The following is a 24053-nucleotide window of genomic DNA, read 5'->3' as shown; positions in this document are numbered from 1 at the left end:
GTTAGTACAATCTTAACCAACACAACAATTTGTGTGGTCGAGTTTTTTTAAATAGAGAATTGATGGTTCTGCATCTTCTTCTTCTAGGTTCCATGCCTGGTCCAGGCTTCGGATACTGCATGAATTATCTCTCTCCATTCCTCCCTGTCTCTTGCCTTTTCAAACAGCTCTTGGATTGTTAGGCTGGTGAAGCCCTTCAGTTGGTCTATGAGTGTTTTTCTTTGTCTCCCCCGGGCGCGTTTACCAGGTATTTTTCCACAACTTGCCAGGTATTCATTCTTATCTTTCCTTACTATGTGTCCGAAAAAGGATAGTTGTCGATCCACTATTAAGGGCATTAGTTTCCTTTGTTGGTATGTTTGTTTTAGCACTTCTTCGTTCGTTTTGTGTGCAGTATACGATATTCTCTGCATCCTTCTCAAGCACCACATTTCAAAAGCTTCAATGTTCTTTTGTGTTTCTGCATTTGTAGTCCAGCTTTCGCATCCGTATAACAAGATTGGCCACACGTAGCACTTCAAGACTCGGAATCTAATCCCGAACGACATCTGTTTGTTTTTCAAAATGTTTCCCAGGTCCATGAAGGCCTGTTTGGCTTGAGTTATTCTTGCTCGTATGTCTCGGTTACATCTTCCATCTGTTGTCACTATTGAACCTAGGTATTTAAAACTTTCTACGTTGGTAAGTTGCTCGCCGTGAATCGTTATATTGCAGGTGTTGTTGTTTTCGGGGTTTTTCTGTATTACCATGCATTCCGTTTTGGTGATATTCACTTCCATTCCCTTGGCTTCACTATCTACTACCACTCTGCATAATGGTCATATATGGCCTCTTGTTGCTATGCCTGGCCAGATATTGACGTGGAAGCATCTTGTTTTTACAATCTTCTAATGGTTTGAGTCCTGGGTTATTCCATCAGCACACAATGCATGAACCTTTGAAAATTATGTCAATGATCGTATGTGTACATCTTATTAAAATTAGATAGTAAAATAAACATTTCAGTGCTTATTTAAATGTTTAAAATCTTTTTAATTTTCTTATAATTATTTTTTTAAAAGTATTGTTGCCCCTGTTCTCTACCGATAACCGCGAACTGAGACCCATAGATACCTTGAGTGCATGCCTATCATCCGGAGCAATCAGCCCCGCATGCGCTTGACCGTTTATTTCCTGTCCACAAAAACGTCTGAAAAACAGTCCTTAATTATCAATGTGATGCTTACAGAGAAAAACGGTTCAAACATGTTTTCGAAATGCCGAAATGACTTGTATCAGCGATGATCGCTACCTTGAACGTTTAGGCAGGTTTTAGAATTATGTAGATGACGCTGGGTTATAAAATTATGTCGGGGACGCTGTGAGCGAAATGTGTATAAGTTATTTGAAATAATGAAAAAGTTAGGGGGGATTTGAAATAAATCACTACAATGACGGGTCTCAAGGAAACACCAACACATACAATCTGGGGCAAGACATGACGCTTGTAAACTGCTATTGATTGTTTTTTACTAAGAACAGTGCTGCTTTTGGTCTGGAGACCATAATTGTATACCTTTCTTAATAAAATACGAGTAAAGGGCCTTTTCCAAGGACTAAAAGTTGCGCCGCCCACAACGGGACTCGAACTCGAGACCAACAGATCACAAGGTGAGGATCATACAACTAGACCACAAAGTACATATTTTGGTTATTTTGTTATTAGCCACAGGTGATGAGCATTTTAATGAACGTACCACAACAGGTTGGTCTGTCGCCAACGAAGAGAAATACATGTGTGAAATAAAGTTATGTCATTATCAGATAAGTTTTGTAAGGTTTACTTATTTAGCCGTCACGTCAGTACGGGTGTACTTAAACAAAGTTAAATCAAGAGTGACGAACAGTGAAATACAGATACATAATGTGGTTACCGTGAAAGTACATGCCTGACCGTCCGTTCCTCTCAAATGAGGCATTTGGACAGGCCCTTTAACCGCCCCCCACCACCCAAGCCTTCTAACCTTCTGTCCAAGAGGACAAAGCATCGTCTACTAATATAGATAGTATGCGCTTGGCTAAGAATCTCATAACATTGCCATCCGGAAGTATACGGACCAACACAAAAAACTGTGTGTATCCATGAACGTTTATAGTCTGGTTAATACAGTTCAGTGAGCATTACTCATAAACGCGGATGGCAAAAAACAATAGCAAAGACCTGAGTGACGTAATCTTCGAACTATCAATAGTACTATACCTATAGATAGTTCGAAGATGACGTCACACATGTCTTTGTTATTTTTTTTTGCCACCCGCGTTCATGAGTAATGCTCACTGAACTGTATTAACCCGACTATAAACGTTAATGGATACACATAGTTTTGTGTGTTGGTCCGCTATACTTCCGGATGGCAATGTTATGAGCTTCTTAGCCAAGCGCATACTATCTATAGATAGTATGCGCTTGGCTTAGAAGCTCATAACATTGCCATCCGGAAGTATAACTGGCCAACTCACAAAACTGTGTTTATCCATGAACGTTTATAGTCAGGTTAATACAGTTCAGTGAGCACTACTCATAAACGCGGATGGCAAAAAAAAAAACAATAACAAAGACCCGTTGACGTCATCTTCGAACTATCTATATAGCTGTCCCTGGGACAAAGGCATACCATCGTAACCTTAGTAAACTAGTATCCGTAATACGATTCAATAGTCTGATGTCACGTCTCCCGGCAACGGCGGCCATCTTGGTTCTAAACAAAGAAAATCATTACTTTTTATTTTTCATGCTGGCTAGAAATTTTCATATGCCTTGTGATCAGAATGTGTAAAAGTCAAAACATGATCAAATTTATGGGGGTTTTTTCCTCTTGATATCCTTTATGCTCGCCGGAGAAATATTTCATACGGTGTCTGCCATTGTTCCGATAGTTTAGAGTCAGTGTTACTAAGTTACCATGCGTCATTAGGAAGGAAGTGACGTTACGACTGTTGAAGAGTATTACATCAAAATACTAGGCGACGACCACCCAAAGAAAACAAATCATGAGTTGTATTCAATAGTTCAACCAATGAGATCATTTATTGTTTCATTGAAAACTAATGAGATGTCACTCGACGGTACACTTACCTAATATTTACGTCAAAATACAAGTCCCAATTTCAGGCAAAAGAAGGAACGAAATTGACGTCACTTAGCTCTTTGATATTATTGTTTTTAGCTAGTCATTTTTATGAGGAGTGCTCACTAAATTGTATAGATAGTATGCAGATGACGTCACTCAGGCCTTTGTTATTGTTTTTGCCATCCGTGTTTGTGAGTTGTTCTCACTAAACTGTATTAACCAGACTATAAAAGTTCATGGTTACACAGAGTTTGTGTGTTGGTCCGTTATACTTCCGGATGGCAATGTTGTGAACTCCTTGGCCAAGCGCATTCTATCTATAGATAGAACGAAGCTGACGTCACTCACCTCTTTGTTGTTTTTAGCAGGCTATTTATGAGTAGTTCCCAGTATAGATAGAATGCGCTTGGCCAAGGAGTTCACAACATTGCCATCCGGAAGTATAACGGACCAACACACAAACTCTGTGTAACCATGAACTTTTATAGTCTGGTTAATACAGTTTAGTGAGAACAACTCACAAACGCGGATGGCAAAAACAATAACAAAGGCCTGAGTGACGTCATCTGCATACTATCTATATTGTATCAATCATATTCTAGATGCTCAAGGTTACACTTTGTTTTGTTGTTGATACAGTATATCCGGCTGGCGGATGTTGTGAGCTTTTTTGATAAAGGTAATGGGTATAGATAGTATGCAGATGACGTCACTCGGGTCTTTGTTTTTATATTTTGCCATCCGCGTTTATGAGTAATTTTCACTAAACTGGATTAACCAGACTATAAACGTTTAAGGTTACATATGGTTTTGTGTGTTGGTCCGTTATACTTCCGGATGGCAATGTTGTGAGCTTCTTAGTCAAGCGCATACTATCTATATTAATCAGACCATAAACGTTTAATATAGATAGAATGCGCTTGGCCAAGGAGTTCACAACATTACCATCCGGAAGTATAACGGACCAACACACAAACTCTGTGTAACCATGAAATTTTATAGTCTGGTTAATACAGTTTAGTGAGAACAACTCACAAAGAGATAGTATGCAGATGACGTCACTCAGGCCTTTGTTATTGTTTTTGCCATCCGCGTTTGTGAGTTGTTCTCATAGTATGCAGATGACGTCACTCAGGCCTTTGTTATTGTTTTTGCCATCCGCGTTTGTGAGTTGTTCTCACTAAACAGTATTAACCAAACTATAAAAGTTCATGGTTACACAGAGTTTGTGTGTTGGTCCGTTATACTTCCGGGTGGCAATGTTGTGAACTCCTTGGCCAAGCGCATTCTATCTATAGATAGTATGCAGATGACGTCACTCAGGCCTTTGTTATTGTTTTTGCCATCCGCGTTTGTGAGTTGTTCTCACTAAACTGTATTAACCAGACTATAAAAGTTCATGGTTACACAGAGTTTGTGTGTTGGTCCGTTATACTTCCGGATGGCAATGTTGTGAACTCCTTGGCCAAGCGCATTCTATCTATATGTGGTTGGCGCATGTCATGAGTTTTTTTCACTAAGCGCATAGCATCAATAAGTTAAAAAGGTACAATAAAGTGACAACCCTCGGATCCTGTGTTAATTTTTTTAAGCAGGGGAGTCGACCTATGATTATAGGCAAAATACTCACCTGTTCTTTCCGCCAGATAAGCTTACCAACACTCTGTGTCACCTTTAACGTTTACAGTCGGTGAGTGAGAAATGTCTCAAAAATAACTAAGAGCCAAACGACGTCAACTTCATAATATACGCTGTACGCCTGAGTGACGTCGACTTCGTTCTATAGATAGTATGACGCTGACGTCAATAAGGTCTTTATTGTTGCTTTTTGCCATCGCGTTTATGAGTAATTCTCACTAAACTGTATTAACCAGACAATAAACGTTCACATAGTTTTGTGTTGGTTCGTTATACTACCGGATGGCAATGCTGTGAGCTTCTTAGCCAAGGGCATACTATCTATAAATTGTGTGTGTTTGTGTGTATGTATGTATGTATGTATGTATGTATGTATGTGTGTGTGTGTGTGTATGTGTATGGGTGTGTGTGTGTGTGTGTGAAACTGAACGTTTCTGGCCAAAACTTGAAAAAAGGTTTTCTGACATTGTTCGACGGAAAGAGTCGATCCCTCATTGGTGGTTTGCGGTTCAAGTAAAATGTTCATCATGCCTTTAAGTAAAATACTCACAGCATCCACCAGACAAATGAAATGCATCAACACAGAACTGTGTGTAATCTTTAAAGTTTATAGTCTAATTGATAGAAAGTAGAGAGAACTAATCACCTAACTGGCGGTCTAAACACAATAATAAAGAGCTGAGTGTCGTCAACTTCGTTCTTTCTATTGCTGCTACTGCCCGATCCTCTGTCCAGATTGGTCACGCCTGATCTCATCCTATAGAAAGGGATTGCATTCTGGAGAGGAAGACACAAGCCGTCCATCATCTGGCAGAACAGGTTTGGTACAAACTTTCACTTTCACACAGAGCAAAGTAGCGGAACATAATAATCTTTGTGTTATGTTCCTTCTGTGTGCATAGGAAAGAACAAAGTACGGTAAGTTATGTGAAAAGTAGTTATTAATAAACTGCCATGTTCATTATTAGCTTTTGTTTTGGTTATTTTGCGAAAGACCGACTAAAAATAAACTGAGTGTCTAAAAACGGTGTATTAATTTCGAAAGCACGTAGAATTCTGCTTCTGAGTTACTTTAAAATTCATTGCTAGGTTAAATATTCAATGTTTTTAGGTGGGTTTTTTTTTCATTGGAGGATGACTTATTGTTTGAAATGAAGTTTTGCATTTGAAGCAGGGATATTGCAGTAAATCGTCAAAGTCCAAACCGCTCCATTTGGTAGTGATCTGTCCGTATTTCTGAAATATTGTGTATCCGAAATAAGTAACACATTGTTTTCCGCCATGGCTATGATTTAGTCGTTAGAATGTTGCTCAAATGCCGACGAGGATATACCCCCTATCCGAGTTGTCAGGATCAGAATAGATTCGGACTAAAGAAAGCATTATAGAATCAATTGTAATAATAATTAATACACGCCACTTATAAAATCAGAAAATAGCGCGAAAGACGTTAATGAGTCTATATATTTTTGGTCGATATGTAGGATGTAAAGTTGCAAGTTGAAGATGAAGAGGGTACTGACAGGTTGGGGATAGAAATAATCGGTACTACGGTGACGTGGCCACTGTTGTCTTGGGGTATGCAATCAAGCCACGTTCCGGGGAAAAAGAGGAATCAAAACATAGACATAGATTGAGAAATAAATAACAAAAGTAACGTAACTTACACTAAAATACGTTTATTACGGCATTAAAAGCAATAATCTTATTTAATCAAGCACAATAATGAATATTACAGTGACGATAACAACAGCGACAACAATGACACTACAAGTGCCATACAGTCATAAACACTATAGGAAGCAATCACACAACGTTATTCCAACTGTCGTGTCACAATCGACACTGTCCGCTTCACACCATCATCATCATCATCGTCATCATCATCATCATCATCATCATCATCATCATCATCATCATCATCATCATCATCATCATCGTCATATCATCATCATCATCAACATCATCACATCATCATCATCGTCATAATCATCATCATCATCATACTCATACCATCATCATCATACTCATCGCATCATCATCATCATCATCATCATCACCATCATCATCATCATCATCATCATCATCATCATACTCATTACATCATCATCATTCTCATTTTATTTCGATTTCGTCATCTCTGTGTAAAAGACATTTTTAAAGATATTCAAATAATACTCTTTTTTCAAAATTCTAATATTAATGAAATTCAACATTTGATAATCTGATGTCACAAATTATTATTGTAAACTTGATATCATTACGCGTCACTCTTTAGGGAGAGGGTAGAATATTATGCTTTATTGAGTCAAGTAATTAATTTTACAAAGCGCATGAACCCGGATTTTCAAATTTTTGATCATTCTAACTCAAATTCACCTTTTGCCATTAGCGTCACGCCGACATAACACCAATTTGAAACGATGAGTCACATATAAAGTTGTTATCTAATTCCTAACTCGTATTTCTTGTATTATGATCTCAACCACAGACGAATCAGTTATCATGAGGATCCTTGCTGTAGTGGCCGTGGCCTTGTGTGGCCTGCTAGATAGCGTGTATGGGTGTTCTCATTTTGGTTCGTGTCCCCAGCCAAAAGTACAACCAAACTTCAATATCAACAGGGTGAGTTGTGACAAAGTAGGATTTCCATCCTTTCTGGTGTTTACAAAAAGTAAAGAAAAAGAGCTTTTATATCGCGCGATATCCACTAAACGTGCTCAAAGCGCTTTACAAGGGGTACCTGGCCAACAGCAACACTTAACATGTAGGACGAGACATGACGCCTGTTAGGCGATATTTAAATTTTTTTCGGACAGACAAAGCTGTAAACGGCCAGGTACTCAATTTACACTTGAATACGGTGAGAGAATATGAATAAAGAGCCTTTTTCAAGGACTCAACTATAGAGCGAGCGAGACTCTAACCCAAGCCCTTCCGATCCGAAAGCGAGTGTCATACCACAAGACCACATAGCCGCACCAGAATATTATTTACACAAGGATGTATTCAGTCCCCTTAATAACTTACTGGCGGGGTTCGATTTTACCCCAACATCTTATCATGCTCGGTGTTTTCTGCATTATTTAATTCTTTCACTCAATAGGGAACAGAAATGTGATGTAAAAAAAAAAAATCTGGTCCCATCTCAATTACAGTGTAAATCTAATCTTCCTGGGTACTGAATACATCCTTGTGTATATAATCTTCTGGTTTCAGAGTGATGGCATCTTATTTTCAAATCTAAATATATGCTGATCGCCACGTAAAGTTTTAAGTGAAATAGAGGATGTTTAGATTAACACGTCATAAGATAGTCAGCTAGTTATAGCGTCGGCGGCCTTTCGGTTAATCGAGCTCTAATTAAGTCAAAAGATGTTGAGCGCCGTTCGTAAGTGGACTGATGACTAAACAAACAAACAAAAACAAAAATAACGATCAGGCACGAGCAATAATTACCTTAGACACATAGGCTATTTTGCACAACTAGAGCTAGGTTTGACTAAGTAAAAGAATTGCGGCGATGTCGGTTTTATTGTAAGGGTGCCAATACGAAACAGACGACCAGGAGGCGTTTGTACTGTATGAAATGAGAATTTTTATTACACGTGACCTATTGAGGAAATTAAATGAGACTATACAGAGCACACCGAGCATTGATAAACCAATGGTGTGCTGTGGAATAATATAGGGTGCAAGGGGAAAAAAAGGAAAAAAATTGTGACGCTGTTTCAATACAAAGAAGAAATCAAGAACAGTCAAAATTCGCAAGCAACAAAAACAATACCTTAATTTAATACTTGCTAAGTTTGATTTAAAATCTATGATTGGTTAAGAAACTATGCCAATCATACCAAGTCATATAAAAATTACAATATCGAAAATTTCCAAACTTGCGATTCGTTTTTATCACGTCTTGTTGAAAACCAAATGGCCTATTTGGAAATCTTTTGGAATAAGCTCATCTTTTAACAAAGTTACATAATTTTTAATACAACGCATCATTCATATTTGACGTATCTCTAAAGATTAAACGGTCTCCAATGAGTCAGATCTTGAATAAAATGGACAATAGCAAAATGTAGACAATGATATCAAACAGTGTATAAGAGTCGTACAACGTTTTACACAAAAGCAGAGCTGAAAGATACAATTAAAATTTTATGGAATCGAATCATTATCTAGGACAAAAGAAAATCAATTGGATCGTGGGGGGAAAAAAGGGTAAGCACAGTCATAAAGCAAAATGGGGGATCGAGAGATCACATAAAAATTTGAGAATTAGTCAAAATCTTCGATATGGCAAATATGAGGTGTTTCTATTATTGAAACAATCGTCAAATAAATATTACGGCCAGGCATAGCATCGTTGCCTGTGACCCTAATCCATCCGGTCTCGGGTTTTTAATGAGTACTTGGCCTCAGCAGTTACTGATAACGTAGGAGGGCTATGGTCAAGCTGACCACCTGGTCCACTTATCGGCGATTTGTACTGTGTCGTGCTAGAAATACCCTGTTGTACTAGTGATTTTTTCCCGTTGGGTTCAGAGTATTAGAATTTCCATAACAGATAATATGAGATCATAACAGCTTGGATTATTAGATCTGCAAATAAGTAACACGCAAAACTTGGTGTTTTCCCTCTACAGTACATGGGGAAATGGTTTGAGTATGTGAAATTCCCTTGGGAGTTCTCACCCGGTGCCAGATGCACTACTGCCAACTATACTCTCAACGATGACGGTAGTGTGGTCGTGCTCAATGGAGGCATTCGAGAACAAAGCATGTAAGTTTGTGTGTGTAGGGATGATAGAGGGATTGGGGGTGTGTTCGATCAGAGCTTCATTGAAATGAGCTTTTATATAGCGCAATATCCACTTAATGTGCTCAAAGCTCTTTACAAGGGCCCCCTGGCCAACAGCAACATTTAACATTTAGGACGCCTGTTAGGCGATGTTACAATTTTTTCGGACATAGACAACGCTGTTAACGGCCATGTACTCATTTTACACTTGAGTACGGTGAGAGAATGTGAGTAAAGGGCCTTCTCCAATGACTCAACTATGCGCCGAGCGAGGCTCGAACCCAGGACCTTCCGATCCGAGAGTGTCATACCACAAGACCACAAAGCCACACAGCTTCATGACTCTTCCCCATCGACATCTTTATATATTAGGTGATGATGCTCTTCCCCGACTCTTATCTTCTATATCCCAACATTCTATAACATAAAACTTTGTAATGGAGAACAAATTAATACCTTTACGGTTAGAGTACTGGAATCCAAGTTGGCTGACTGGTTCCTGATCAGTGTGCGGTGAAGAGTTTTTCATGCCTCTCTGTCCACCCTTCAGTCACTGGCTTGCTGGTTTGTTTGTGTTTTGTTTATCCTGCGGAAAGTATTTTGACTTGCGTATTTTAAAGAAAAAGATAGATAGTACGAAATAATTTATTGCCCTTTTCACGTTACAGAAACCGGAATAAACTGAATCTACTAGCAATATGGCGTTGTGATGCTAAAACATTACCAAAAAAAAAAAAAAATGAAAAAATAAAAATAAAAACAAAACAAACAAAAATAAACGCAAATAAAATAACAGTTGATTTGTTTAGGTTTCTCATTTTTCTAGTATAGAATTAATGATATGTGGCTGTTAAAATCCTGTTTAAAGCTTTTTAAGGAAGATTTTTTTTTTTGGGATGGTCTTTTTTTTTCTTGCATTTTTCTTTCTTGCTACAAAAAAAAAAAACAGAAAAAAAACTTGAGCTTGTATTTAGAGCAATATCCACTAAACGTGCTCAAAGCGCTTACAAAGGGTCACTAAACCAACAGCAACGCGTATCATGCAGAATAAGACAAGACGACCGTTAAGCGATATTATATTTTTTTCGACAGAGCTAACGCTGTTAGGCCAGGTACTCATTTCACACCTAAGTATGGTGAGAGAATGTAAGGAAAGAGCCATTTCCAAAGACTCAACTATGCGCCGAGCGAGGCTCGAAACCAGGACCTCCCGGTCCGAAAGCGAGTGTCATAAAACAAGACCATAATATAGCCGCACAAAGATTTAAAAAGAATTCCCCCCCCCCCCCGCACCCCTTTGTTTTTATGCCCATCGACTTTCATATTATTGTACACAGCAAAATTTCCAATCTCACAGCTAATCCACTGTGAAGCACGATTGGAGTCATAAAAAGTTCAATTTAATTTTTAAAATTAATAATAGGATTAATAGCACAAAATGGCAATATCACACATGTACAATATTCCATTACATAAAGACAAATCTGATAACATTCAAGCACAGCATGATTAAAAACAACCAGATACACTGAACACAGTTTGAATTTTTAAACCGGCTCGAGTTATGTTTATGGGTCAAATAGGTCCATAAGAGGAGGGGAAGTGACTCGGGATATTCGAATTCCTACTTAGATCACTTAAGTTCAACCCCTTTGACGCCAATCGAAATTTTATTTCCATTCAATACTATGGTTTTAAAAAGCTCCACTGCAAACACATTTCTTTTTTTAAGATATGTAGCCTTTTTAAATCACTTTTTAAAAAACCACTTTGATAGGTTGACACAAGTGCTAAAAGTATTCTCTCATTTGTAATGTCTTTAATCACCCCCCCCCCCTTCCCCCCAACCTCCCCAACTCACCCAATCCTCCACAGCCTTGGAATGTGTCCTTGGTACGAATCTACAGTGGCGAAGGGTGAGGCCAGGCCATTAGACGACAGTGAACCTGCCAAACTTGGGGTCAGGTTCAATCCTAGTAAGTAGTCATCCTCTTCCTCCTCCTCCTCCTCCTCCTCCTCTTCTTCCTCCTCCTCCTCTTCCTCCTCTTCCTCCGCCTCCTCCTCCTCCTCTTCCTCATCATCATCATCGGCATCATCATCAGCATCATCGTCATAAATATATCATGCATTCAACTAAATAAAGACGTCTTTCTCATTGGGGTTGTCGGAATACTATCTTATTATTTCAATAGACAAGTCTTAATTGTGACGCTTTGTCATCTAATGACACAACTCTCGACTTGGGATCGGAAGAAAATGCTTCTAAATCTTGTTTTTTTCTGACGCTGCTAAAAACTACATGAACTCCTGGTGGTGGAACACTGTAATTTATAATGTGAGACGGTATATACCCAGTATATTTTGCCTGAGTGTAAGTTTAGGAAAACGACAACGCTTCTTTAAACTTGAGCTTTTATATAGCGCAATATCCACTAAACGTGCTCAAAGCGCTTTACAAGGGGTCCCTGGCCAACAGCAACACATAACATGTAGAACGAGACATGACGCCTGTCAGGCGATATTACAATTTTTTGGGACAGAGACAACACTGTTAACGGCCAGGTACTCATTTTACACCTGAGTCCGGTGAGAGAATGTGAGTAAAGAGCCTTCTCCAAGGACTCAACTATGCGCCGAGCGAGGCTCGAACCCAGGACCTTCCGATCCGAAACAAGACCACATAGTCTTTACACCAAGGACAACTCCCAAGTTAAAGTGTATCTACAATAAAATACAAAAAAAGTATATGTATACATAAACCTTCGAAATATTTTAAGGCTGTAAACTGAGTGCATTCATTTTCTTCCCCGTTCGCGTTCAGTTCCCGAACAACCGTTATGTCATAGAAGCTATACTACAGTTGTGGAAATTACTCACAAGAAGCTTATTATGAAACATGAAATGTCAAATTTAGTGCTCGACAGTATAAGAAATGGTAGTTTTTCTCCCAAATAAACCATAAAAAACGTGCCCCATGTCTCGTGGTTTGACTATAAATTTATTTTTTTGCATCTAAATCACCGCGATACAATATCGTTTAGCGGCGGGGCTCACATTCTATTTAGGCCCACCATCCAAAGGGTGTTCTAAAACAAAAACAAAGAAATTATATGTGTTTTTACACTTTGCTCAAAGAAAACTGAGAAAAATTTTGATTTCGAGATTTTAAAAAACGTTCGCGATCGATTTGTGCTTGTTTCGGCAGCTAAAAACTATGGGAATGCCCTCATTTGATGTCATGAAAAAAAGAGACCGAGAGGAAAGATCAAACTGAGAGCAACACGGACCTGAACAAAAATGAATGCACGATGTTCTGAGTGAAATACCGTGCGCTACACGGCAGAAGTTCACGATTTAATCTAAATTAGAAATATAAATTTGCCAATTTATAATATATAATATTACAATCCTTTACTTCTTGTCTTCCCATTCCAGACGCCCCTGCAGGTAACTACTGGGTACTGGAAACTGATTATGTCACATATGCTGTGGTGTACAGTTGTAGCAAGTACATGGAGGCATTGCCTGTCTATTCAGGTAAGACGTTGGTGATTAAGTAAAGTCCAGGAAAGGTTCTCTATATGGCTTTGTAGTCTTGTGGTACGACACTCGCTTTCGGATCGGAAGGTCCTGGGTTCGAGCTCTTTACTTACATTCTCTCACCGTACTCAGGTGTAAAATGAGTACCTGGCCGTTAACAGCGTTGTCTCTGTCCGAAAAAAAATTGCAATATCGCCTAAAAGGGGTCATCTCCCGTCCTACATGTTAAGCGCTGCTGTTGGCCAAGGACCCTTTGTAAAGCGCTTTGAGCAGGTTTAGTGGATAATGCGCTATATAAACGCTCTTTTTTATCAACCTACAATAGATTAGTTTTGGGTAAGTTTTTCTTTCTTTTTAATATATATATATATATATATATATATATATATATATATATATATATATATATAACTACGCTCGAGATCACAGTGTCACAAATTTACACTTCAGTGCATCAGGTTGACAATAAGCTAGTCTTGATGTGATCAAATCACTTATTTCTTGTGAAAATTATAATGCCAAGTAACAGTTGTATTTGGTGGACACGGCACAGTCAAAAATAATATGCTGTCATGTAAGCCATGTCAAATAAATCATGTTGAGATAAATATCACAAGAATGAGTTATATTGGCAATTGCCTTAAAATAAACCTTTGAATTATCATACTCTTTCAGAGATTGCCTGGGTGTTGACCAGACAGAGGGGTGTGGCACCACCTGGCCTCGTTAACATCTATCAACGTCTGACCGATCAAGGCATTGATATCTCAAAGTTTGAACTAACTGACCACAAGGGCTGTCCTGTCTGGCCCAAGGAATAAATATACTATGACGTCATTGATCTTGAATTACAAGTTATGATATGTGTAAAGAATAAACTTGATTACCAAACGACTGTTTTATCAAATCTGTTAAATCCAAATATTTTTGTTAAAGGGGTTGATACACACATCAAATGTTATGAAACATTTGATCGGGGATCGATGATCGACGGCTCTTTATTCGCCTTCAGTTGTTCAAGTATGTATTATCAAAACGCGCTAAACGTAAGGATAAGCGCCGTGTTTGTGATTGTCTGAGAGCAACCTAAACACAAAAGCGCCTGCGTAGTACTTACCTACGTAATGCCTCTTAAGTTTTGACCCAGTATGTAATTACCCCGACTTGACAGTTTCTTGAGCTTGTGGCAAAGAATAAGCGATAACAAAATGAAATCTTATTATATAAAAAACACGGGTTTTTATTTTGTTTTTTTTTTTGGTGTGTGTGTGTGTGGGGGGGGGGGGGGGGGGGGTTACGACTCTAACTTCACTCCCAATAAAACCCTTTCTACTTCATGACACAGGCAATGATATAAAATTCAGACATTTACCAGTCGCTTTTTACAACTTTTATTCCTTTTTTATTTTTCATTGTTATAATTTTTCTCTCTTTTGTTTACAAAAGTTGCAATCCAACAGAAAGGGCAGCATTAAAAATAAAACAAAAAATAAAACAAAATTAAAAAAAACAAAAAAACAAAACAAAACAACACCACTGCCACCACCAAAAAAAAAATTATTTAAAAAAACACAACTTGCTACTGATTAAATAAGTGTCATATCAAATAGATTTATATAGTGTCATATCAAATAGATTTATATGGTGTCATATCAAATAGATTTATATGGTGTCATATCAAATAGATTTATATGGTGTCATATCAAATAGATTCATATAGTGTCATATCAAATAGATTTATATGGTGTCATAAAAAAAATTATTGACTCATATTGACTCATAAGCCACCTCTAGTTGTTGGTTATAAAAATCCTATTTCGCAGCACACGTTGTGAACCGCATCACATATCTAAATATCACATCCAATTTGATTTTGATCATACAGAGGAATCCCCTGGGACATGTAGGTTTAATCATCTACTGGAATGAGGTGGTTTTTTTTTTTCAAGGTTCTGGTCACTTGACAAGGGAGTCACTCAAAGTCTAATTAATTCATCACCTGACGATTACGTTCCCAAAACGCTTACGGGGTGAATATTTGTTTAGAAGATGAGAATATCACGTGATACTTTACAAATTTTGTTGATTACTTTACAAATAGTTTATAATGGAAATTGATCAAGATTAAATGATAATAAATAAATTCATTTTTTTCAATTTACTCGTTCATTATTTGTACTGCCAATGTTTGTTATCATCGTCTTATGTTTAAAAAGATAAACCATTTAACACTTAAATATTCTTTTAAATAAGAAATGAATTGTGGTTGACGAAAAGTTTGAAAGATAATATTGAACGTCAAAAGAAACGTATCCTTATTGATATATATATTGGATCTAAATGCTTTGTTCATCCCTTATTAGTGTATAGGCGACAGACAAGAAGTGGTAATTCAGAGCCATTAGGCCCATAGAGCCGGGGCTTATTCTGGTTTCTAAAGCATGAAACGGACAATAACAATTGCTTGCTACCCTTAGAATAGGACGCTAGTATATCGCAAAGTACGTTCCGCCAGATCTAACAGCTACTCAATCACTGGTTGGGGTGGGAGGGCACGGAGGAAGGGGGGGGGGGCTCAGAATATTTTTTTTTACTCCACTTGGAATCGATCTTGGTTCGTTTGTGTGTAAAGTGAGTGCTCTCTACTGTCTGGGATATCGGATCCCCCTCACAAATCAAAATGAACTTCACATTTATTTCCAAAATTTAAGGATGTGTTTAGTAATTATTCGACAGTATATTATAGAGATTATCGCCTATTTCTGGTGTGCTGTTAATTAAAGTTCTATACATTCCTGTTCGTACAATCTTAACCAACACACACAAAATTGTGTCGTCTTTAGCATTCTTTGTCTTTTATAGAGAATTGATGGTTCTGCTTAATGGTCATAATATGACCACTTGTTGCTATGCCTGGCAAGCAATTGACGTGGATGCATTTTTTTAACAATCATCCTATGGCATGAGTTCCGGGTTATTCAATCAACATGTGATGCATGAACCTTTGAAAATTAGGTCAGGAATTGTATATTTTATCATAATTAGTAAAAATAAACATTTCATTGCTTTTTCTTTTTACTCGATCCTGTTGTCTGCGTAGGGGCAGCGTAGCTCAGCGGCACGGTCTTTGCTTCGTACCCAGAAGGTATAGAGTTCGATCACTGTGTGGCCTTGAGCAAGTTAACTCGCTCTAGTTCAATTTGCGCGCTGCACTGCGGCTGACGCCGGGGTTATTCCAGTCTTCCCTTGGAATAGACCCTAGAGACAAATTTCCCCTATGGGATGAATAACGGGAATTTAATTCGATTTAATTTAATTGTCGACAGATAATATTGAACTGACGACCCATAAATACCTTATGTACTTGCTTATCATCAGAAGCCTAACAGATCCTTGAGCATCCCTTATAATTTCAACATAGAGGATTGAAATAATGCATAGTGTCGTCGAGAGACACGATGCAATTCCATCATCAAAGCTTCTTTTTCTTGTACTCAAAATATTTTTAAAAAAGAAAAAATAACAGTGCTGTTTTGCTCTTGTCATCGATCGATAATAATAAAATAAAGATAAATAAAACATCCCGCCCATTATTCATACCATACGGGAAATATTTCTCTAGAGTCTATTCCAAGGGAAGACGGGAATAACTCAGGCGTCAGCCGCAATGCAGCGCTGCAAATTGATCTACGGCAGCAGCCTCTTATGGTTCACACTATTATGTTATGACGATCGACCCAATCAGCAAAGTCCGGTCCGCATTCGTGCACCGTCGCAAACCCGCCTGGTAGCATCGTCACAACACACCTTTCGACTAGATGCTCTGCCGTCTCGGGTTCTTGCCCACAGCGTGGACATATTGGACAGGAAGTTAGACCCCACCGATGTAACGCACTTGCCGTTAGGCAGCTCCTCGACCGAAGTCGATTCGCAGCTACCCAGTGTCTCCTCTTACTGGTATCAAAGCCTGGCAACTTCTCACCAAGCTTAGAGGAGTGTAGGTCCCCGCCCCCACGAGGGATTGAATTCGTCCAAACCGACTTCCATCTCGTATGTGCAGCTCTGTCCGTAGTCAGGGATTCTGCGTACAAGGGTTGCCGGGACTTATTTCGGCTCGAAACGGGGCACCGTCCATTATGCGCATGAGAGAAGTATCCCCATTCCCTCTCTCTTTGATCTTACTCAGCCAGTTTCCCGTAATGGTCTCCCTCCGGACATCGGGGGGCTGGATCGCTGCCATTATCGGGCCCCATTCTCTAGGGGTTGTTGCAAGCGTTCCCGACACTATGTGCATCGACTTGCGAAGTTTTACATCCACCTTCTCAACGTTTCTGCTTCTACCCCACACTGGAGCGCAATACTCCGCGGTGGAATAGCATGGTGCCAGGGCGGACGTTCTCAGGAGCGCTTGGCTAGCGCCCCAAGTCGATCCCGCCAGCTTCCTCAGAAGACTATTCCGCTTCTCTATCTTCCGGGCAACCCCTTCGAGATGAACCCGATAGGTAAGGCTGCGATCCAACGTCACCCCTAAATATTTTGGATGCGGCTCATATGGGAGTGGCTGGTCCCCGACTAGGACATTCAGTTTGCGGGTGTGCCAACCACTGCATAAGTGAAATGCAGTGGCCACGGTTTTTGAAGTGTTCATCTTCAGGTACCACTTGTCAAAGTAGGATTTGAGTCTGGTGACGTCCTCGCTGAGTACGCTCTCGAGACGGGTCCACACTTTACTCTGAGTAACGAGTGCCCAGTCGTCTGCGTATCCCAGCCTCAGGGAGGAAGTGTTCGGCATATCGCTAATGTAAACGTTAAACAACATTGGCGCAAGTACCGACCCCTGAGGGACCCCATTCTTCAATTTCCTTACTTTGCTCGTGACGTCTCCCAGCGCGACGTGGAATTGCCTTTCCCCTAAGATCGAAGAGAACAACTTCAAGGTCTTTTTGCACCTTATGATTTTTGCAAGTTTGAGCATCAACCCATCGCACCAGACCGTATCGTACGCCGCTGATAGGTCTATAAAGACAGCACCGGTTTGCTGTTTTCTCTCGAACCCGTGCTCAATATGCTCTGTAAGGGCAATGACCTGCTCCGTGGTGCACCTCCCTTCCCTGAAGCCTGCCTGCTCGGGTGGCAGGGCAGCGTCTAGGACCGGCCCCCATCGGTTAAATAGAACACGCTCCAACAATTTGTAAAGACAGCTCAGCAGCGATATGGGTCTGTAACTGTCTGCCTCCTTCGCCGGTTTCTCTGGCTTCAGGATGGCAACTATCTTCGCATGCTTCCACACTTGTGGAAGCTTTCCTTTTGCAAGGACGTCTGGGGCCCAGATGCGTCACCATATCGGGATATACACCATCTATCCCTGCTGTTTTGCCGTTCTTCACTTCGCTAATGGCTGCACCCACTTCTCGGGGACTGAACGGGGCTGTCCAGTCCGACTCCTCCGCAGGTAGCGAGTCCAAAATCGTACGGTACGCCTTGCGGACACCGCGCTCAAAAGCCTGATTAGGGACCCACTTACTACGATTCTTAATGTTCTTGGCAATTGTGTCTGCCTCGCACTCCGGTGCAGCCTTCGCGTAATTCCGATCTGGGTCCAATTTCTTTATCAAACGCCAAGCGTGGCGGCTGGAGTGTGTAAAGTCGAGACTTTCCACGGTCTCCTGCCACCGTTGCTTCCTTCCCTCTGCCAGAGACTGAAGTAGTCTATCGGCTGCGTCCTGGGACTGGGTCTGCTGGTACTCTCGGTACAGCTCTTCCGACTCTGCTGTCCAGCAAGGGGTGTAGAATTTCCGTTTGCCCCGTGGAATAGAGCGTTGAGCGCTCTTAACCAGTAGCCTACTGAATCTGGTTATATTCTTGGACTTGGGAGGAATGGCAGGGCAGACCTGCTCGATATAGGAACTGAATTCCTCCCAGTCAGCCTTCCTGAAATTCCATCTGCAAAGTGGGAGAGACTGCACCCTCGGTATTGTCACCCTAGCTGTGACAAGAACCGGCCTGTGCTGGCTATGCGGAAAGTCCCCGAGGACTGTTCGCTTCACCTGCAGCGGTTCACAGTTCGCGCCTTTCGTTACGAGGGTGAGGTCTGGAGTATACTCCTTCTTATGGCGGGTACCCCGGAAGGTACCCTTGGCTGTAGGATCGTACACTAGGTGTAGATTGTTACAGTCCATCCATGAGCGGAGTTGTCTTCCTGCCTCGTTGCAGACAGATGGAAGGATGGCTGACCACCGGTACCGGTGGTGTAGTCCAAGTCGCTCTAGGTGGTTTGTAAATATTATCCAAACACAGTCCACCTACTGACTTGCTCAGGGACATACAGAGCAGCGGCGGTTGATCGAACTCGGTACCTTTTGGGTACGAATCAAAGACCGTACCGCTGAGACATGCTGACTGAGAAATGACGAGTAAATAACCTAAGTAATTTCCTATCAGCTGAAGCAATTCACGCCACAGATCATGATTATTACTTATAATAGGAATGAAAGATGTGATGTCAAATACTGGTTCCTATTCAATTGGAATCGTAAAACCGCTCTTCTTGGGGACTGAAAACATACTTTGTGTAAATGATCGTCGGATTTTCAAGTGATGGCGTCTTATTTTTTAGCCTAAATACACGGCGATCGTCAATAAAGATCATCCATCCTCGCTCATTTACGCGTAATCCTAATTTTAAAAATTACACCCTTCTGCCATGACATCATACGATACCTATGCTTTCCATGAAGGAATATAGATAAGCCAACAAACAAGATGTCTGAATTCAAAAGGAATCACCCGTTGGCGGGGGTTAATAATCTTGCCCGAGGAAAAATAACGAAAGTGCCTGAAGCGGGACCTTCCGGATCACACTACAATACTTTAGCCACTCGTTCATTTCGCCCCCCCCCCCCTGCCCTAATAATCCCAATAATCTACATATAAATCCTGGTAAAATAGTTATGCCTCCTTTTGATCCAATATTAGACGTTTCATTTCTAGTAGTACTCCGAATGACTATTTACATTAAATATAAGCTTCCAAGGAATTAGGAACCAAAAAAATTGGAGGGTTTTGATGTCACGACTTTTCGTCCCAATTAGGCGATTGAAAAACTGCATAGTGTCATGAGACATCACGACGCAATTCCTATATATATATATATATATATATATATATATATATATATATATATATATATATATATATATATATATATATATTTATATATATATATATATTCACAACCCATGGAGCTGACCTATTCGGCTGCTTTGGCATGTACTAAAGATAGCAATGGGACTACGAATAGAATCCATCTTAAACAGTTTTCACTTCCAGCAACAAAACTGTCAGGATAGCGATCATCACTGATACAAGTTCCATGTATGCATCATTTCGGCATTTTGAAAATCTGTCTGAAACATTTTTCTCCATGTAAGCAGCACAATGATAATTAAGGATTGTTTGTCCGACCTTTTTGTGGACAAGAAATCAAAAACAGTCAAAGGGATGGAAAGGGCTAAATGAAGGAAATATCCTGGTTGGTCAATTGACCAACCACCATTTTAGTGAGAACCAATTACTCTCAGGCAGTCTAAATCCAAAAACAAAGCAAGCGCTTACTGACATGAACGTTATCCATGTATGTTGCCATCAATTTTTTTTATTTGTTAACAAAAGCCTAATAGTAAATAAACTCGAAACTTAAACATTTAATATTGCTACTTCCTTATTCTCTGTCCTGATCGGTCATTCCTTATCTCAACCTTAGAAGGGATTGATGTCGAGAGAAGTAGACACCGGCCATAATATGTCGTCTGGCAGAACAGGTTTGGTGCCCAAGACTGAAACAATCATTATAGACGTGTTTGTCTTTTCATTTCCAACTGACCAGTGCCTCCTGTTATCAAACGGTCACTCACAAGGGTTATCAAACAATGAACCGTTGTAGGACACACATAAACACACATACTATACATACGGAGCAAAGTAAAGGAACATAACAATTTATTGTGGTGTGATTCTTCTGTCTGCTTTGGAAAGAGCAAGTAAGTTATGCGAAAAGTAGTCATTAATAATAGGTCATATCAAATGCTAGCTTTTGTTTTGATAATATTACAATAAGGAACTCAAAATGAATTTGCATGTATAATTATGTAATAACAGTGTAATAATCTAATAATCTTTTCTGTTTTCGAGTTCTTACGCTAAATATCTAATTATTTTTTCAGAGCGTGATGAGTTATCAATTGTTTATAATAAAGATTTAAAGCAGAATTGTTACAATAAATTATCAAAGATTAAGTCGTTCCATAATTTTGTAGGGATTTGTATGTATTTCTTGGATTTATTGTGCAGGTAGCCGAAATAAATACAAAAACCCAAAATTTCAATTATAAAAAAAAAATTAAATTATAAAAAAAAAAAATTAAATTCACATTTTGCCGTCCGCCTCAGTCCGACATAAAAACAGTTTGAACGGATGGGTCACATCTAAATTTACTATCTAATTCCTAACTCGTATTTCTTGTATTATGATCTCAACCACAGACGAATCAGTTATCATGAGGATCCTTGCATTAGTGGCCGTGGCCTTGTGTGGCCTGCTTGATAGCGTGTATGGGTGTTCTCATTTTGGTTCGTTTCCCGAACCAAAGGTACAAGCAAACTTTGATGTAAAAAGGGTGAGTTGTGATGAAGTATGTCTTTTGCCTCGTCTGCTATTTTTTCAAACTTGAACTTAATTCTTTTTACTGTCAGAATTCCATCTGACTTTATTATGATTTTTTATTTTACCAAGAAAACTACATTAACGATACAACTGTTAATTTTCCTTCTTTTTTTTTTTTCTTTCAAGACGCCAGGTCTGAGGCGAGAGCCCCAATTTTTTTTTAAAAGGCTTATTTTTTTTCTCGGGCGATATTTTGTTCTTGCATTTTGTAAGTTGTTGTTTGTCACATAATCATACATGCCTTTCATACTACAATTTTAACCAGTAGATTTGTGACCAATCAAAACTAGGGAAATTGTGACACACCCTCAAGCCGCTCGGACAAATATTGCTGGTTGTTTACAAATAATATAATAAATAATAATAATATAATAAACGAAGTACACATCACTCTAATATTTGTATCGTGCGCTGTCGTGTGACAACGTTTAGCGTGGTCAGCGAGCGGATTGGTGACGGTAATTGCAGAACCCCCCCCCCCCCCCAAATAATAGAAAAGTAAAATCAAAACAAAAAAACAAACAAACAAACAAATAACTACAGCAACTTGCACCAGCATTATGTCCTTTGCAAAGTAGAGAGCGATGGAGGCTGTCTGAAGCCCGATATTGTAAAAATACTGACGAATGAAATAATACTGTTTCCTTCCGATGTCTGAAGCCCGATATTGTAAAAATACTGACGAATGAAATAATACTGATTCCTTCCGATGTCTGAAGCCCGATATTGTAAAAATACTGACGAATGAAATAATACTGTTTCCTTCCGATGTCTGAAGCCCGATATTGTAAAAATACTGACGAATGAAATAATACTGTTTCCTTCCGAAGCCTGTCCATTTTCACCGTTTCGTTTTTCTTTTACAAATAAACATTGCATAACTCGAGCTAGAGGTTTCATGAAGTACAATGATTTGGGCAATGCCAGATTGTAAGAGTGATAGCATGGAAAAGACGTCTGACAGGCGTTATTAGCTACTGAATGAAATGAAAATGTATTCACATGTAGCCAGCCTACATGGGGAATGAATGAAACAATGTAAAAAACACTGATTTTGGTCGACCTTGAAAAATATGAAAAAATAAAAGTGTGCATAAATTATTGTTTATTGATATCACAATTTAGTCTTCTAGTTTTGTCATACACAGGTATAATATATTTCATTAAGGATATGTACAACACTTGCTACTAATAACATTTTTTGAAAACTTCATTCTTTATCTATAATCAGATCAAAATGAGGAAAGTTACAAGACACCTAGATAACCACGCCTCTCGGACAGTCGTCATAATGAAAAAAATGGCAGTGATTGGTAAAATAGCGAACTCATTTTTTTTTTAATTGAGCTTTTATATCCACTAAAATGTGCTCAAAGCGCTTTACAAGGGGTCCCCTGGTCAACAGCAACATTTAACATGTAGGACGGGACGTGCCGCCCGTTAGGCGATACTACAATTTTTCGGACTACAACGCTGTTAACGGCCAGGTACTCATTTTACACCTGACTACGGTGAGAGAATGTGAGTAAAGAGCCTTTTCCAAGGACTCAACTATGCGCCGAGCGCGAGGATCGAACCCAGGACCTTCCGATCCGAAAGCGAGTGTCATACCACTAGACCACATAGCCGCACAAAACTACGCGGGTTTTACTATCGGTGACATGCGTCTAAGTAAAATACACACTGTTCTACCGCTTGATCAATAGAACCAACACCGAAAACCATTGTGTAAATTTAAAAGTTTATAATATGATCGAGAAAATCGTGTGATAACTAGTCACCCATATGACAGTATGAAAACAATATCCGTTATCAAAGAGATGGCGATATCATTCACGTTATTGTTTATAAACAACCAACTATGTTTGTCCGAGCACGTGTGAAGATGTGTCACAAAGACCATGCTTTGATTGCTCAAAAATTATTGGTGAATGGGCATGATCTATAGTAACTTTTCATTGGTCACATTGCAAATTGTGCTGAAAGTGACCAACAAAGTGAGAAGTGCTCACAGCTTTCGAAATATCTAACATCACGATTGGTCATTTTGTTCAGCTTGACACATGGGTATGTTTACAACTTTCATATACAAAGCATCGTGTTTTCATTTCTGAAAAATATCCAATCGTTGGACAGCAACAAATCATGTGATTGATGACTTGGTTGGACGAAAACATGAATATAGATCGCTCCCATTGTCTTATAACGTAGTAAAACGATGTTGAGTATGGTCAGTGAA

At 39.3% G+C, this 24053-nt stretch overlaps 2 protein-coding genes across 2 annotated transcripts in view; both read left to right on the top strand.

Moving 5' to 3' along the window:
* Positions 1–5527: 5527 nt before the first annotated feature.
* LOC144968227 (apolipoprotein D-like) lies at positions 5528–15249 on the top strand. Its single transcript, XM_078906368.1, has 6 exons — positions 5528–5666; positions 7240–7373; positions 9398–9534; positions 11428–11528; positions 12988–13089; positions 13768–15249. Exons 2-6 carry the CDS (start codon positions 7254–7256, stop codon positions 13911–13913), a joined length of 606 nt encoding a protein of 201 aa, XP_078762494.1. The 5' UTR covers positions 5528–5666; positions 7240–7253; the 3' UTR covers positions 13914–15249.
* Positions 15250–21040: 5791 nt separating this feature from the next.
* The window catches only part of LOC144968226 (apolipoprotein D-like), a 9642-nt gene continuing 6629 nt past the window's right edge, over positions 21041–24053 (top strand). The window contains exons 1-2 of the mRNA XM_078906367.1: positions 21041–21131; positions 21634–21767. Of these exons, the coding sequence (XP_078762493.1) occupies positions 21648–21767 (120 nt within the window). The 5' untranslated portion in view covers positions 21041–21131; positions 21634–21647. The remainder of the gene's footprint in view (positions 21132–21633; positions 21768–24053) is intronic.

Source organism: Berghia stephanieae, chromosome 3, assembly GCF_034508935.2.
Source record: "Berghia stephanieae isolate SIO BIC M18660-M18661 chromosome 3, UCSD_Bste_1.3, whole genome shotgun sequence".
Lineage (NCBI taxonomy): Eukaryota > Metazoa > Mollusca > Gastropoda > Nudibranchia > Aeolidiidae > Berghia > Berghia stephanieae.
The sequence above is the reverse complement of the archived record's forward strand: the minus strand, read 5'-3'. Positions and strand labels throughout refer to the sequence as shown.